The 18,529-nt window shown below is 44.9% G+C and overlaps 1 protein-coding gene across 1 annotated transcript; it reads left to right on the top strand.

The window, feature by feature from the left end:
- The first annotated feature begins 15,787 nt into the window (after positions 1-15,787).
- Positions 15,788-17,599, top strand: LOC120045515 (gap junction gamma-1 protein-like). Its single transcript, XM_038990418.1, has one exon. The coding sequence runs from the start codon at positions 15,848-15,850 to the stop codon at positions 17,270-17,272; it is 1,425 nt and encodes a 474-aa protein (XP_038846346.1). The 5' UTR covers positions 15,788-15,847; the 3' UTR covers positions 17,273-17,599.
- The last annotated feature ends 930 nt before the right edge of the window (positions 17,600-18,529 follow it).

Raw genomic sequence — 18,529 nt, 5'->3', positions numbered from 1 at the left:
TCAATTAGCATTATTTAGAGTCCCCCCCCCCCCCCAAAGTGTGACTTTATTGCATTTAGGGGGACTCATCTCTCATTCAGGGGGGTCCGTAACCCCCCCCAAATCAAATCAAATGTTATTTGTCACATACACATGGTTGACAGATGTTAATGCGAGCGTAGCGAAATGCTTGTACTTCTAGTTCCGACAATGCAGTAATAACCAACGAGTAATCTAACCTAACAATTTCACAACAACTACCTTATACACACAAGTGTAAAGGAATGAAGAATATGTACATAAACATATATGAATGAGTGATGGTACAGAACGGCATAGGCAAGATGCAGTAGATGGTATCGAGTACAGTATATACATATGAGATGAGTAATGTAGGGTATGTAAACATATAAAAGTGGCATTGTTTAAAGTGGCTAGTGATACATGTATTACATCAAGATGGCAGATGCAGTAGATGGTATAGAGTACAGTATATACATATGAGATGAGTAATGTAGAGTATGTAAACATTATATGAAGTGGCATTGTTTAAAGTGGCTAGTGATACATTTTTTTCATCAATTTTTACATTGTTAATAAAGTGGCTGGAGTTGAGTCAGTATGTTGGCAGCAGCCACTCAATGTTAGTGGTGGCTGTTTAACAGTCTGATGGCCTTGAGATAGAAGCTGTTTTTCAGTCTCTCGGTCCCTGCTTTGATGCACCTGTACTGACCTCGCCTTCTGGATGATAGCGGGGTCAACAGGCAGTGGCTCGGGTGGTTGTGGTCCTTGATGATCTTTATGGCCTTCCTGTGACATCGGGTGGTGTAGGTGTCCTGGAGGGCAGGTAGTTTGCCCCCGGTGATACGTTGTGCAGACCTCACTACCCTCTGGAGAGCCTTACAGTTGTGGGCGGAGCAGTTGCCGTACCAGGCGGTGATACAGCCCGACAGGATGCTTTCGATTGTGCATCTGTAAAAGTTTGTGAGTGCTTTTGGTGACAAGCCGAATTTCTTCAGCCTCCTGTGGTTGAAGAGGCCCCTGCTGTGCCTTCTTCACCACGCTGTCTGTGTGGGTGGACCAATTCAGTTTGTCCGTGATGTGTACGCCTAGGAACTTAAAATGTATTACCCTCTCCACTACTGTTCCGTCGATGTGGATAGGGGGGTGCTCCCTCTGCTGTTTCCTGAAGTCCACGATCATCTCCTTTGTTTTGTTGACGTTGAGTGTGAGGTTATTTTCCTGACACCAAACTCCGAGGGCCCTCACCTCCTCCCTGTAGGCCGTTTCGTCGTTGTTGGTAATCAAGCCTACCACTGTAGTGTCGTCTGCAAATCTGATAATTGAGTTGGAGGCGTGCGTGGCCACGCAGTCGTGGGTGAACAGGGAGTACAGGAGAGGGCTCAGAACGCACCCTTGTGGGGCCCCAGTGTTGAGGATCAGCGGAGTGGAGATGTTGTTACCTACCCTCACCACCTGAGGGTGGCCCGTCAGGAAGTCTAGTACCCAGTTGCACAGGGCGGGGTCGAGACCCAGGGTCTCAAGCTTGATGACGAGTTTGGAGGGTACTATGGTGTTAAATGCTGAGCTGTAGTCGATGAACATCATTCTCACATAGTTATTCCTCTTGTCCAGATGGGTTAGGGCAGTGTGCAGTGTGGTTGCGATTGCGTCGTCTGTGGACCTATTGGGGCGGTAAGCAAATTGGAGTGGGTCTAGGGTGTCCAGTAGGGTGGAGGTGATATGGTCCTTGACTAGTCTCTCAAAGCACTTCATGATGACGGAAGTGAGTGCTACGGGGCGGTAGTCGTTTAGCTCAGTTACCTTAGCTTTCTTGGGAACAGGAACAATGGTGGCCCTCTTGAAGCATGTGGGGACAGCAGACTGGTATAAGGATTGATTGAATATGTCCGTAAACACACCAGCCAGCTGGTCTGCGCATGCTCTGAGGACGCGGCTGGGGATGCCGTCTGGGCCTGCAGCCTTGCGAGGGTTAACACGTTTAAATGTTTTACTCACGTCGGCTGCAGTGAAGGAGAGTCCGCAGGTTTTGGTAGCGGGCCGTGTCAGTGGCACTGTATTGTCCTCAAAGCAGGCAAAGAAGTTGTTTAGTCTGTCTGGGAGCAAGACATCCTGGTCCGCGACGGGGCTGGTTTTCTTTTTGTAATCCGTGATTGACTGTAGACCCTGCCACATACCTCTTGTGTCTGAGCCGTTGAATTGCGACTCTACTTTGTCTCTATACTGACGCTTAGCTTGTTTGATTGCCCCCTGTAATTCGCACTCTGCCTATTACTTTCACACCGTATCATTTTTTAAAAACAAGAAATATCTGTTGCAGCGACGTTAACCTTTCAGTGATACCCATCCCGGATCCGGGAGCATCCTCATCAAAAAAGCTGACTAGCATAGCCTAGCCTTACGGGACAGGGATATCATATAATATAATTTTCATGAAATCACAAGTCCAATACAGCAAATGAAAGATAAACATCTTGTGAATCCAGCCATCATTTCCGATTTTTAAAATGTTTTACAGCGAAAACACAATATGTATTTATATTAGCTAACCACAATAGCCAAAGACTCAACCGCATATTTTCACCATGTTTCTACCGCATAGGTAGCTATCACAAAACCGACCAAATAGAGATATAATTAGTCACTAACCAAGAAACAACTTCATCAGATGACAGTCTTATAACATGTTATACAATACATTTATGTTTTGTTTCGAAAAATGTGCATATTTGAGGTATAAAATCATAGTTTTACATTGCAGCTACCATCACAAATAGCACCGAAGCAGCCAGAATAATTACAGAGAGCAACGTGAAATACATAAATACTCATCATAAAACATTTATGAAAAATACATGGTGTACAGCAAATGAAAGATAAACATGTTGTGAATCCAGCCAATATTTCCGATTTTTTAAGTGTTTTACAGCGAAAACACAATATAGAATTATATTAGCTTACCACAATAGCCAAACACACAAATGCATTTATTCACCGCAAAAGGTAGCTGTCGCAAAAACCAGCAAAAGATATAAGATTAATCACTAACCTTGAACAACTTCATCAGATGACAGTCTTATAACATCAGGTTATACAATGCACTTATGTTTTGTTCGAAAATGTGCATATTTAGAGCTGCAAACCGTGGTTATACATTGTGAATATGTAGCAACATTTCCCCAGAATGTCCGGAGCTATTTTGGACACTCACCTAATCTGACCAAAGAACTCATCATAAACTTTACATAAAAATACTTGTTGTATGGGAAATGAAAGATACACTGGTTCTTAATGCAACCGCCGTGTTAGATTTTTAAAAATAACTTTACCATAACATACAGCTTGCGTTATTACGAGACAGCGCTCACCAAAACGGCGGAGAATAGGAATCAACATTTTCCACAGAAATACGAAATAACATCATAAATTGTTCTTACTTTTGCTGAGCTTCCATCAGAATCTTGTACAAGGAGTCCTTGGTCCAGAATAAATCGTTGTTTGGTTTTAGAATGTCCTTTTCTTCTGTCGAATTCACGCCACAATGCTAGCCAAGGTTGATAACGTTCCCACCCTCTCTTGACGCAAAGAATGGAAAACTCCAAAAGTCCCAATAAACGTTGAATAAACTGATAAAACTCGGTTGAAAAAACCTACTTTACGATGTTATTATCACATGTATCAAATAAAATCAGAGCCGGAGATATTCGCCGTGTAAACCGAAAGCTTTTCAGAAGCTAATGTCGAGCTCCGCCTCGCGCCTTGGTAGACAAAGGAAATTCCTGACCTGCCACTCCAAAAGCTCTCATTCGACCTCAGATCAAGCTAGACACCCCATTCCACCTTCCACTGCCTGTTGACATCTAGTGGAAGGCGTATGAAGTGCATGTATATCGATAAATACACTGCTCAAAAAAATAAAGGGAACACTTAAACAACACAATGTAACTCCAAGTCAATCACACTTCTGTGAAATCAAACTGTCCACTTAGGAAGCAACACTGATTGACAATAAATTTCACATGCTGTTGTGCAAATGGAATAGACAAAAGGTGGAAATTATAGGCAATTAGCAAGACACCCCCAATAAAGGAGTGGTTCTGCAGGTGGTGACCACAGACCACTTCTCAGTTCCTATGCTTCCTGGCTGATGTTTTGGTCACTTTTGAATGCTGGCGGTGCTTTCACTCTAGTGGTAGCATGAGACGGAGTCTACAACCCACACAAGTGGCTCAGGTAGTGCAGCTCATCCAGGATGGCACATCAATGCGAGCTGTGGCAAGAAGGTTTGCTGTGTCTGTCAGCGTAGTGTCCAGAGCATGGAGGCGCTACCAGGAGACAGGCCAGTACATCAGGAGACGTGGAGGAGGCCGTAGGAGGGCAACAACCCAGCAGCAGGACCGCTACCTCCGCCTTTGTGCAAGGAGGAGCACTGCCAGAGCCCTGCAAAATGACATCCAGCAGGCCACAAATGTGCATGTGTCAGCATATGGTCTCACAAGGGGTCTGAGGATCTCATCTCGGTACCTAATGGCAGTCAGGCTACCTCTGGCGAGCACATGGAGGGCTGTGCGGCCCCACAAAGAAATGCCACCCCACACCATGACTGACCCACCGCCAAACCGGTCATGCTGGAGGATGTTGCAGGCAGCAGAACGTTCTCCACGGCGTCTCCAGACTCTGTCACGTCTGTCACATGTGCTCATGTGCTCAGTGTGAACCTGCTTTCATCTGTGAAGAGCACAGGGCGCCAGTGGCGAATTTGCCAATCTTGGTGTTCTCTGGCAAATGCCAAACGTCCTGCACGGTGTTGGGCTGTAAGAACAACCCCCACCTGTGGACGTCGGGCCCTCATACCACCCTCATGGAGTCTGTTTCTGACCGTTTGAGCAGACACATGCACATTTGTGGCCTGCTGGAGGTCATTTTGCAGGGCTCTGGCAGTGCTCCTCCTTGCACAAAAGCGGAGGTAGCGGTCCTGCTGCTGCGTTGTTGCCCTCCTACGGCCTCCTCCACGTCTCCTGATGTACTGGCCTGTCTCCTGGTAGCGCCTCCATGCTCTGGACACTACGCTGACAGACACAGCAAACCTTCTTGCCACAGCTCGCATTGATGTGCCATCCTGGATGAGCTGCACTACCTGAGCCACTTGTGTGGGTTGTAGACTCCGTCTCATGCTACCACTAGAGTGAAAGCACCGCCAGCATTCAAAAGTGACCAAAACATCAGCCAGGAAGCATAGGAACTGAGAAGTGGTCTGTGGTCACCACCTGCAGAACCACTCCTTTATTGGGGGTGTCTTGCTAATTGCCTATAATTTCCAACTTTTGTCTATTCCATTTGCACAACAGCATGTGAAATTTATTGTCAATCAGTGTTGCTTCCGAAGTGGACAGTTTGATTTCACAGAAGTGTGATTGACTTGGAGTTACATTGTGTTGTTTAAGTGTTCCCTTTATTTTTTTGAGCAGTGTATAAGCCAGTTGAATAGGCAGGCCCTGAAACAGAGCCCCATTTTCAGAATTTTCACTTCCTGTCTGGAAGTTTGCTGCCAAAGGAATTCTGTTTTACTCACAGATATAATTCAAACAGTTTTAGAAACTTGAGAGTGTTTTCTATCCAATAGTAATAATAATATGCATATTGTATGATCTAGAATAGAGTACGAGGCCGTTTAAATTGGGCACGATTTTTTCCAAAGTGAAAACAGCGCCCCCCTATTGACAAGAAAGTAAGTACAGGTTCTTGTTTACGCTTTGTTTTCAACCTCCAACAACAAACACCAATCCTTAAGCAGAAAGACGCTGCTGTTTGTATACACTGAAGTTGGCCAGGATGGCCAGTCGCTGTACATAAGAAACTTTATAGCTTCCAACAGCATTCCAAAAAATGTACAGCCTATACAGTTTACTACTGTAGATATATCGTTGACCTTTAGGGTTATTTGCAAGTGTAATTGATAAATAGAGCAACTTTAACATCCCTTTCATGAAGCCATTTTTGTTCTCTCTCAAAATCTCTCGCTTTTCTTTTTGGATGTTAAATGGCTATGATCCCTAATTGATGTCACTTGTTAAGTCTACTTCAATCAGTGTAGATGAATGGGAGGAGACAGGTTAAAGAAGGACTTTTAAGCCTTGAGACAATCGGATTGTGTATGTGTGCCATTTAGAGGGGAAATGGGCAAGACAGGTGCCAGGAGCACCGGTTTGTGTGAAGAACTGCAACATTGCTGGGTTTTTCATGCTCAATAGTTTCCCGTGTGAATCAAGAATGGTCCACCACCCAAAGGACATCCAGGCAACTTGACACAAGCGTGGGATCATTGGCGTCAACATGGGCCAGCATCCCTGTGGAACGCCTTCGACGCCTTGTAGAGTCCATGCCCCGACAAATTGAGTATGTTCTGAGGGCAAAAGAAGAGGAGGGCTGCAACTCAATATCAGGAAGGTGTTCCTAGTGTTTGGTATACTCAGTGTATATGGATCTCTCTATTTATGGATAACTTCCATTCTCGGGAATAGGGATGAGAGTAACAAGAAAAATATATCCTCAATGGCGCTTGTTTTCCAAATGGATTTGCCTTTGTCCAAGTGAGCACACCGTGGGGAAGATGTTGTGTTCAGCTTCACAAATCAAAATGTCATATTCCTGCTAGAACACCTGAGGCAAGGAGGCTAACCTGCTGGGGGCTAGCAAGATAACATACAGTGCACCTTTCATTTCTGAGTTGACTGAAACTCCAGTAATAGCAGTGCCTCAACCCCCTCTTTCAAGTCGTGATATGATTCAGCCTGCCCAAGGGTCCATATGTCTATATTCATTCTTATGGAACTGAGCCCAGCAGCCTGAGGTCTTACAAACTAAAGGTTATTTAGATTAGATTTATGTTTTTTTTTAATTTATTATGGGAAAAAAGTTTGAACATTATTTCTAAGAACTTTTTGCTATTGATGTTAGGATAAGTTACTATCTTTCAACAATGTTCTTTGACACGGTCTTGGCTTTCTCCTGGTGAGCCAGAGTTGTTAAGTCATGTTTCAAGCTGCTCTATTAATCCAAACCCTGTCAACAATATGACTACAGAAGACTGGTGCAGGCTTCAACTGTAATTGTTTGATTGACACTAGTCTGATATGAATTAAAGGCTGGTTTGTATGTGCATCCGTGCATTTCCCTTTTCGCGCACATGTGTGTGTTTTGATGATTGTGTGCGTTAACACAACAAATGTGTTCCAGATAACAACTTGGAAGGCATTTCTGGAGGCATCAAATGTTAAATATGGAATTCTGTTGGGTGCCTGTTTTCAAAAGTTCTGAATTTAGGACTTATTCTCGTCCATATATTTTAGACCATAAAAAGCCACGTTGGCAGCTGACTACGGTTCTGTTTTTTCTAGAGACAGCATCATCCATAAAAACAGAAGGCTCAATTCATACAGTGTACTCATCTTATCATTGTCTAACGTCAGATGGAGTCACTCCTGGTACCTAAATTGATGACATATGTCGAGTGGAGACCATTGAGCTAGGTGAAGAAGAAGAATATTTGTTTCATTCAGTCCTGATGAGCCCTTCCCAGCTAGCTAGATTGTGCTGGCACAACAGCAGCATGGCGCTAGTTAAAACTTGTAAAACTTGCCTAGTTAAATAAAGGTTAAATAAACGGAATAACTCAGAACATTTTCCGTAGTCCAAACTTTGTCAGACAAGTTTCAAGTTCTCGTTGAAGTTTCTAGCCACACGCATAGCCTACTAACTAGCCTTGAAGGGCTCATCAGGACGATTGACTGAACTGAATTCGTTTGTCTCCATTCGACTCTCGCTGCGTGACATAGGCTACATGACCAAAAGTATGTGGACACTTGCTTGTTGAACATCTTATTCCAAAATCATGGGCATTAATATGGAGTTGGTCCCCTCCTTTACTGCTATAACAGACTCCACTCTTCTGGGAAGGCTTTTCACTAGATGTTGGAACATTGCTACGGGGACTTCCTTCCATTCAGCTACAAGAGCATCAGTGAGGTCGGGCACTGATGATGGGCGACTAGGCCTGGCTCGTAGTCAGTGTTCCAGTTCATCCCAAAGGTGTTCGATGGGGTTGTGGTCAGGGCTCTGTTCATGCCAGTCAAGTTCCTCCACATCGATCTCGACAAACCATTTCTGTATGCATCTCGCTTTGTGCACGGGGGCATTGTAATGCTGAAACAGGAAAGGGCTTTTCCCAAACGTTTTCCCCAAGTTGAAAGCACAGAATCGTCTAGAATGTCATTATATGCTGTAGCATTAAGATTTCCCTTCACTGGAACTAAGGGGCCTAGTCCGAACCATAAAAAACAGCCCCAAAGCATTATTCCTCCTCCACCAAACTTTACAGTTTGTACTATGCATTCGGGCAGGCAGTGATCTCCTGGCATCCGCCAAACCCAGATTAGTCCATCAGACTGCCAGATGGTGAAGCGTGATTGATCACTCCAGAGAACACGTTTCCACTGCTCCAGAGTCCAATAGCGACGAGCTTTACACCACTCCAGTCAACACTTGGCATTGCGTATGGCGATCTTAGGCTGCTCGGCCATTGAAACCCATTTCATGAAGCTCCCGACGAACAGTTATTGTGCTGACGTTGCTTCCAGAGGCAATTTGGTACTCGATAGTGAGTGTTGCAACCGAGGACAGACAATTTATATGTTCTACGCACTTCAGCACTCTGCGGTCCCGTTCTGTGAGCTTGTGTGGCCTACCACTTCGCGGCTGAGCCGTTCTTGCTCCTAGATGTTTCCACTTCACAATAACAGCACTTACAGTTGACCGAGGCAGCTCTAGCAGGGCAGAAATTTGACAAACTGACGTGTTGGAAAGGTGGCATCCTATGACGGTACCATGTTGAATGTCACTGAGCTCTTCAGTAAGGCCATTTGTCTACGGAGATTTCATGGCTGTGTGCTTGATTTTATACACCTGTCAGCAACGGGTATGGCTGAAATAGCCAAATACACTCATTTGAAGGGGTGTCCACATACTTTTGTATATATAGTGTACGTCATCAAATTGGGCACACAGCGTGTCAGTATAGCTTCTCCCCTGTGGAACTCAAAGTGTTAGGATTCACAAGCGTCCGACATTCAAAAATGAAAACGGTTCCTAATTTATGATATCACTGCGCTCTCACATGACTCTCCATGAAATAGGCAGAATAACTAGTTAAATTATTACAAATGTTGTAACAGTGATTTAATCGTTTGAGAAAAAACAAACAAAGCAGTGTACTTCTCCTGCAAAAATTCTGTGCAAGGACGTCGGTCACAACTTCATCAGCTTTTTAGCTTACTATTGTAGCTCGCTTACTGACATGGCTAATGTTAGTTAGTTATCTAGCTCTACCTGCTGCTTTAGCTTGCTGCTTAGCTTGCTACTTAGCTTGCTGCTTATACTGTTTAAGTGACCATTATTGTGTCAGCTGAGCAATGCAGCTGACTCTGGAGGCTACTGCAATGACTTGCAGCAGAACAGCTGCTTTATGAAAACTGATAATAATGTTAGCAGCACAACTACAGTAGCTTGCTAGCTGGCTTTTAAGTAGGTAGCCGGTTCCCGGTTAACAGCATCGTTTCAGTGACTGGCTCAGTAGCAAGCTAATGTTGGACAAATGTATGCTAACTTTTGTGCACATTGTCAAACTTCAGAAATACTGCTCATTGAAGAACACAACTTCTTAGCTAGATGTGAAATGGTGCGACTAAGACTTCCCTAACCAAAACATGTCAAAATTATTTACAGATGTATTGTAAAGTGGTCAGATGAAGCAGATGCTTAACTACAGGACTGTTTTGCTAGCACAGACTGGAATATGTTCCGGGATTCCTCCGATGGCATTGAGGAGTACTAATACCAACATGTTTCAAGCGGACCACCATAGTCCCTGTGCCCAAGAACACTAAGGTAACCTGCCTAAATGACTACTGACCCGTAGCATTCATGTCTGTAGCCATGAAAGGCTTTGAAAGGCTGGTCAGGGCTCACATCAACACCATTATCCCAGAAACCCTAGACCCACTCCAATTTGCATACCGCACCAACAGATTCACAGATGATGCAATCTCTATTGCACTCCACACTGCCCTTTCCCACCTGGACAAAAGGAACACCTATGTGAGATTCCTATTAATTGACTAAAGCTCAGCGTTCAGCACCATAGTGCCCTCAAAGCTCATCAATAAGCTAAGGACCCTGGGACTAAACACCTCCCTCTGCAACTGGATCCTGGACTTCCTGATGGGCCGCCCCCAGGTGGTAAGGGGAGGGAACAACACATCCGCATGCTGAGCCTCAACACGGGGGCCCCTCAGGGGTGCGTGCTCAGTCCCCTCCTGTACTCCCTGTTCACTCATGGCTGCACGGCCAGGCACGATTCCAACACCACAATTAAGTTTGCCGATGACACAACAGTGGTAGGCCTGATCACCGACAACGATGAGACAGCCTATAGGGAGGAGGTCAGAGACCTGACCGTGTGGTGCAAGTGCTCTCCCTCAACGTGATCAAGACAAAGGAGATGATTGTGGACAACAGGAAAAGGAGGACTGAGCACACCCCCATTCTCATCGACGGGGCTGTAGTGGAGCAGGTTGAGAGCTTCAAGTTCCTGGGCATCCACATCACCAACAAACTATCATGGTCCAAACATACCAAGACAGTCGTGAAGAGGGCACGACAAAACCTATTCCCCCTCAGAAGACTGAAAAGATTTGGCATGGGTCCTCCCTCAGATCCTCAAAAGGTTTTACAGCTGCACCATCGAGAGCATCCTGACGGGTTGCATCACTGCCTGGTATGGCAACTGCTCGGCCTCCGACCTCAAGGTACTACAGAGGGTAGTGCGTACGGCCCAGTACATCTCCGGGGCCAAGCTTCCTGCTATCCAGGACCTCTATACCAAGCGGTGTCAGAGGAAGGCCCTAAAAATTGTCAAAGACTCCAGCCACCCTAGTCATAGACTGTTCTCTCTGCTACCGCACGGCAAGCGGTCCCGGAGCACCAAGTCTAGGTCCAAGAGGCTTCTAAACAGCTTCTACCCCCAAAACCATAAGACTAATGAAAAGCTAATCAAATGGCTACCCAGACTATTGCATGTGACAAATAAAATTTGTAAAAACAAATAAAATGTGCTTTGATTAATTAAGCCTGTTTTAAGGATGAAATGGGGTTCATTAGGCGATGTCACCTAGGTAATATTTTTGAAACGTTGGACAGATAGTTGTAACCAAACTACTTTCGAGCTATCCATTTACCCTTTTCGAGCTACAAGACAGATCAGTGCAGGCTGAATCGACACGCTAACTAATGTAAGACAATGCATCTTTATGCCATTTGGCATGTTTAGTCACATAGAGCTATGATTTAGAAGGCCAGCATCCCGGAGTCGCCTCTTCGCTATTGACGTTGATACTGGTGTTTTGCGGGTGCTATTTGATGAAGCTGCCAGTTGAGGACTTGTGAGGCGTCTGTTTCTCAAACACTCTAATGTACTTTAATGTACTTGTCCTCTTGCTCAGTTGTGCACCGGGGCCTCCCACTCCTCTTTCTATTCTGGTTAGAGCCAGTTTGTGCTGTTCTGTGAAGGGAGTAGTACACAGCGTTGTACGAGATCTTCAGTTTCTTCATTTCTCAGAACAAGAATAGACTAACGAGTTTCAGAAGAAAGTGTTTTGTTTCTGGCCTGTAATCGAATCCACAAATGCTGATGCTCCAGATACTCAACTAGTCTAAAGAAGGCCAGTTTAATTTCTTCTTTAATCAGAACAACAGTTTTCAGCTGTGCTAACATAATTGCAAAATGGATGAGAGAATACGAAGAGTGTGCAAAGCTGTCATCAAGGCAAAGTGTGGCTTTGAAGAATCTCAAATTATAAAATATATTTTGATTTGTTTTTTGGTTACTACATGATTTCATATGTGTTATTTCATAGTTTTGATGTCTTCACTATTATTCTACAATGTAGAAAATAGTCAAAATAAAGAAAAACTCTTGAATGAGTAGGTGTGTCCAAACTTTTGACTGGTACTGTATATTTTTAGCAAACAGAGCGAGCAGTGGCAGGAATGAGTGCCAAGAGCTCACAGCCACCGCTTGCTACTCATCATCTCCCTACAGTGCAGTGGCACACATTACTTATATTTAAGATGGTGTCAACATAATTACATTTTCATTAGTCTTTTCAAAAAAAGTCATCAGAAGTGATCTTCTCATAGTCGTTCGGAGTCTAAAATAATCCAAGGGGAAACACTGGTGTATGCTTGTGGAAAGGAGTAGGTGTGTGTACATACATTTTAGTGGAGTGGAATTTCTCTATGATTCAGAGGGGTGGTCTGTACATTTTTCCACATGGCCATGACATATGGTGTGCACTCCGCCCTGGGTAATTGTAAGCATGTGTCTATAATGGAAAGGTGCACAATATGCTGCCCCTGTCTTTCGGTTGGTGGGGGGGGAACAGTTGAAAAATGTGGGGCTCCAACGTAGCCTGCAGCACATGCACATGCACGTGCGCACACACATTTACAGAAGAGAACAAAGTGCCAAATCCATCACCACCCTGTCTGGACGGCATACAGGGATATGTTCCAGGATCGTTTGTCTTTGTTTTCCGTTTTTATCTCATATCCTTATTTGTAGTGGAAATTTCTGATCCAACCCAACTCACTGAAAGGTACTGAATTTCACATCACCTGGATGACCACTGTGTCATATGTTTACCTCTGAACGCTTCACTTGTGGCAACTAGGACTGTGAGTTTACACGAAGTTGGGATCCTTAACGTTAAGAACGCTCCCCCACTTCATTTAAATCGCAGTTCAGTTATCACAAAACATATTATTTTCCGTCTTATAGCTGATAGGGAAGTTGTGTAATTCAAATAAAAACCAGAGAGGAAGAGGTGAACTTTAGGCTACTTGGTGAATTTGCAAGGCATGCAAGACAAGACATTGCGAAATGCAGATGACCAAAACATATTAGCACACTTGTGCATGCTTCTGCCTTTCTCTCGTGCTGGACTGCCTTCTCAGTCTCTTCGTTAATGATGCAAGTATGTGTTCAGTCTTCTGTCTGTTGCAGTCTTGCGAGCACGGGGCAGGCTGTCTCATATAAAATTACAGTAGGCTACCGGTTGCCTGTATCGATTACACTTATAATGGAATGTGGCCCCTTGAAAGCCCCTCGGGTACGGCATGTTTGTCTGTCTGTGAGGGCAGGCTACACTTAAGCAATAAGGCCCGAGGGGGTGTGGTATATGGCCAACATACCACGGCTAAGGGCTGTTCTTATGCACGACGCCTCGCGGAGTGCCTGGACACAGCCCTTAGCCGTGGTATATTGGCCATATACCACACCCCCCCCCCCCCCCCGTGCCTTACTGCTATTATAAACTGGTTACCAATGTAATTAGAGCAGTAAAAATAAATGTTTTGTCATACCCGTGGTATACGTGGTCTGATATACCACGGCTGTCAGCCAAACAGTATTCAGGGCTTGAACCACCCAATTTATAATACGTTTTTTTAAACGCTGCCGACACATAACCTTTTCTGGCAGCCTGGTTTCAGAGACATAACATAATAACACTCAAATTAGTATGATACTGTATGTTACATTTGGTATGGTTACATAAGACAGATGGTTACTTAAGGCAAAAACAAAAGTAGGGTGGTTGGTCAGGTGGTGCGTATAACGCAAATGTCTAGCAACCCAGAGGTTGCAAGTTTGAGTCTCATCACCGGTAACTTTAGCATTTTAGCTAATTAGCAACTTTTAAACCACTTCCCACATGTATGCTAACCCTTCCCATAAACCTAACCTTAACCCTTTTAGCTAACCCTTCCCCTAATCCTAACATTAACCCTTCCCCTAACAACCCTTTAAGCTAACTCCTAACCTTAACCCCTAGCCTAGCTAACGTTACCCAGCTACCTAAAGTTAGCCACCTAGCTAAAATTGGTAATATATCATACATTTTGGAAATTCCTATCATACAGTACGTTTTGCAAATTCATAACATATTGTACATTTAGCGAATTCCGAAAATATCATTTGAATTGTAATTTGTAAGATATCATACGAAATGGGTGATGGACGTCCACAAATTAATACATACCATATACGAAACGTAACATATCATACTAAATGGAGCATCTCGGATTGACGTACATAATAATACAAAATGCTCTGAGACCAGGTTGTCTCTAGTGATATGAAAGGACAGTTTACTTGTCTGTAAAGGAATGCTGCTTCTTAACTGGAATCTAAAGTCCATCACTAGGCAACCAGAACTGTCAGTCAATTAGTCTCGAGTTACTAGCAGCCTGCTTGGCTGTTGCCTTCGCTCAGACCACTCTCTCCTAAAAAAGTACATTAAAGTTTTTTAAATACCGTGACCTACCAAGACATTTAGTAGAAATAAAACACATCTAGCTACCATACCATAAAAAACTGCATAAAAAAACCCACAGCAACACATCAATCAGTGATGTTTATTGTTGTCAGGCAAAAAACACAGAACATTTTACGCAGAATTCTACTGTCTGAAAAGGTGCCTGATGCAGCACTTTTTGTAATTGTCTGAAAAGTTATAAATTCTTGCTAATGACGGTAGATTACGGTAGATATAACTTCACTGCCCGGCCCTAGCGGTCATCAGTAGCTTTCAGGCCAGGGGTACAATGTATGAATTTATGGTTGGGTCAGAATCGACATTTTAATCATTGGTCAGTACGAAGAATTAACTAAAACCAAAAGTCCAAATACCTATCTCCATCCATGGCTAATTTAGGAAAGGGACAATTTCAGCTACCTAGCTAGCCACCGGAGGACAACGAGATGCAACAATTCAAGCTGTTTCTGTCAATGATGTATTGCTCTCGACGTGATGTGATTGGAGTGAAGCCAAATCCAAACTGTCTTCCCTTGAACCTTTTTTGGTGCACCAGGACCATTCACAGTTGAGCTCACTCAGCTTAGCTCAACGCTGATTGGCTATTATTATTTATTTTTTTAAATATCAAGGGAGGCCAAAAACGCTCGCTGGATTCCCTTGCATTCAACGCCACGGGCGGCAACAATGTCATACTCTTTTTGACCAGACAGCATCAGTTATATGGCCTACACATACAGAGACAGGGGTGCTGTTTCACTCGCTTTTTCCGGTGAGATACATTCAGCCTCTTGCGAATTGAAGGAAACACAGGGAGACGAAAGATAAATGATTGTATGTTTTAGTATTTTTTGGTTATTGGTCCATTTTTTGGGGAAGCCTGGCTTCCATATATACATACATATATAATAGGACCATTTTTCTGCATTGTAAATTGATGTTGAATTTTATAAATGTTTTCCTTATCGTTTTAACAGAAAACCGATGCAAAATTGTCCATGACCACATCCCTAGTGGCAACACCTGTGGCCTGTCAATGTATTTTACATAAATGCTATCACATCACACCTTATTCCACAAGGCTGATACCTCTCTGAATACTTCACGTGTGCAACACCTGTGGCCTGTCAATGTTCTGTATTTGACATAAATGTTATCCCATCGCACCTTATGCCACATGAGGCTGATATGAAAGGAGTAATAGCTTTTGTTGTCCTGATCTTGAATTGCTTTCATGTGTCAATCAATTGTATTTATGGACTGTGTGTGTGTGTGTGTGCCCGCTATTAACCTGAGCACTATTTAAGCACCTGACCCTCCCCTACCCCCCTTCCTTTTCTACCACAGACGGCTGTGTGTGAGAAGTGAGGAGGAGGGAGGTTCCTCTCTCTCTCTCTGTCACCCAGACTCCCATCACCATGAGCTGGAGCTTCCTGACACGCCTGCTGGAGGAAATCCACAACCACTCTACCTTCGTGGGCAAGATCTGGCTTACCGTGCTCATCGTCTTCCGCATCGTCCTTACCGCCGTGGGTGGCGAGTCCATCTACTACGACGAACAGAGCAAGTTCGTGTGCAACTCAGGCCAGCCGGGCTGCGAGAACGTCTGCTATGATGCATTCGCACCGCTCTCACACGTACGCTTCTGGGTCTTTCAAATCATCCTGGTGGCCACGCCGTCGCTCATGTACCTGGGCTACGCCGTCAACAAGATTGCCAGGCGCGAGGAGAGAGCTGAGGGTGGAGGAGGGGGAGGAGGACTGTCCCAGCGCAAGCCTAGGAAGCTCTACCTCGGGGCCAGAAGGCAACACCGGGGCATGGAGGAGGCCGAGGATGACCAGGAGGAGGACCCCATGATCTATGAGGTTCCCGAGGTGGAGAGCGAGACGGGGGGAGGCGACGGGGGTGGAGGCAGGGGTGGCGGAGGAGCTGGAGGCGGCGGGTGCCAGGGTAAAGGCAAGGTGCGTCATGACGGACGCCAGCGCATCAAGGAGGACGGGCTGATGCGTATCTACGTGCTGCAGCTGCTGGCGCGTTCCATGCTAGAGGTGGCCTTTCTGGGGGGGCAGTACGCCCTCTATGGCCTGGCAGTGCCCTCCATATACGTGTGCTCGGGCCGGCCGTGCCCGCACAGTGTGGACTGCTTTGTGTCACGCCCCACCGAGAAGACCATCTTCCTGCTCATCATGTATGCCGTGTCGCTGCTCTGCTTGGCGCTCAACGTGTGGGAGATGCTCCACCTGGGCGTTGGCACCATCTGTGACATCCTGCGCTCCCGTCAGAGACCGCTCTCCGAGGAGGACCTGTATGGCCTTGGGGGTGGCGGTGGTCCTGGGGGGCCAGCCACATTCCGCGACGGAGGAGGAGTAGTAGGGGGCGATGGTTACAGCAGCTACCCCTACTCCTGGAACGCCCCGTCAGCGCCGCCGGGCTACAACATCGCCGTCAAGCCCCCAACGCTGATGGTGCCGACTGTGGCGCCCGATGGGCAGCTGCCCTTCACCGACCTGAGCAACGGCAAGATGGCGTGCCGACAGAACCGCGCCAACATCGCCCAGGAGGAGAGGCGGCAGTACGCCAGCAATGAGGATAACTTCCCATCGTCGGGTGGCGTGAGGGACGCTCGTGGCGCCCTCCAGAGGGAGATTCGGCAGGCGCAGGACCGGTTGGAGTCGGCCATGCAGGCCTACAGTCATGAACAGGGCCACAACAACCCCAGCAAGCCCCATCGTGATCGCAAGCACCGGCAAGCCTCCAAGCACACCTCCAGCAAAGCCGGAAGGGGAAACAGCAGCAATAGCAGCAGCAAGTCGGGTGACGGCAAGGGCTCCGAGTGGATTTGACATCTACAATCGATCATTCTTAAAGCGGACTTAGTATATGCAGCGTTATCTTCTATAACACATTTCGATATATGAGTTATTGCTCCATTACTGAGTATATAGCTCCTACAGACATAACTGATGCTAGTGCCCCCTGGAGACAGGCTGAAATTAGTTTGTAACTTGAAGTTTGTAACATCACTAAATGCAAATGAGGTAATCAATGTCAGCTGTATTTGATGTTACAACTGTCAGCTGTACGTTGTTATGTTTTATAAGTAATTCTATGTTCAAAAGAAGGAGCAATATGGGAAAAGACACAGTAATTGAGAGTCATTTTATTTTATTTTTTAAATGTGTATCGGTATAAATATGCCATATGTCGGTGCTATGACGTTATCTTTGCTTCCACAAAGAAATGGGAGACTTCTAAGCTGCATTCTTAAAAGAACTATCTGAAGTGCCTTCTTACTACACCAAGAAAAATATTGTGCGAGTAAAGAGTATGCTTCCCTTGCCAAACTGCTCACAAGATGGATGCTTGTATGTGAAATGTTTCCATAGTAAAGAGATGTTTGTGGGTCACGACTGGTACCAAGAACTGGAGTCAGAGGTTTTCTCTGTCTTTCTATCCACCTGTCTCTTTAATGGCTCTTGAGCTTCATCTGGTGGTCAAAACCGTGAACAGTGCAGACATGTTCTTAACCTACAGTGTAGGCCTGCCCACACCATATATTTTACTATGCGTTACTGCTTAAAATATGCTGTTTGAAATGTTTTTTTCATTGTTTTTCAGTGTTGAGTGTTCCAGGACAAGGCATTGAAAGAACCCTTTAACCGTTGAAAGACCAGTCAGTATTTTACGAGGAACTATTTAATTGTTGCTCCATTGTATGTGTGAGGAATACTATTGCCATACTATAGAGAGCATACAGAGAGGGAGAACATTTGACAACAATTGTTTATATTTTCATAATGTGTACAAAACTGTTGTTCTGTTTTTATTGTGTTTGGGAGAGACAATTAAGCAGCACTTTGATTGGTTCAGTTACTGTATGTTTTTATATGAATGTTCTTAATTTCCTCAGTTGATGACAATGTTCCACAGAAGAAGAAATATAATCTATTTTCAGTGTTGCTGAAGTTGTATGGAAAGGCTGCTTCAATGTATTGATTCAAGGGACATTACACACTCCAAAATCAAAGTTTGTCAGATGATAAAATTGTTATTTTGATGTTCTCGTCCCAGGCCCATCGGTTTTTGTAAATGTACAGTAG

Source organism: Salvelinus namaycush, chromosome 4, assembly GCF_016432855.1.
Source record: "Salvelinus namaycush isolate Seneca chromosome 4, SaNama_1.0, whole genome shotgun sequence".
Lineage (NCBI taxonomy): Eukaryota > Metazoa > Chordata > Actinopteri > Salmoniformes > Salmonidae > Salvelinus > Salvelinus namaycush.
Note: the sequence above shows the minus strand (reverse complement) of the source record. Positions and strands in the feature narration are given on the sequence as shown.

What these genes read in the sequence shown, in the direction of transcription:
- LOC120045515 (XM_038990418.1), top strand. Translation starts at nt 15,848, where the DNA reads ATGAGCTGGAGCTTCCTGACACGCCTGCTGGAGGAAATCCACAACCAC.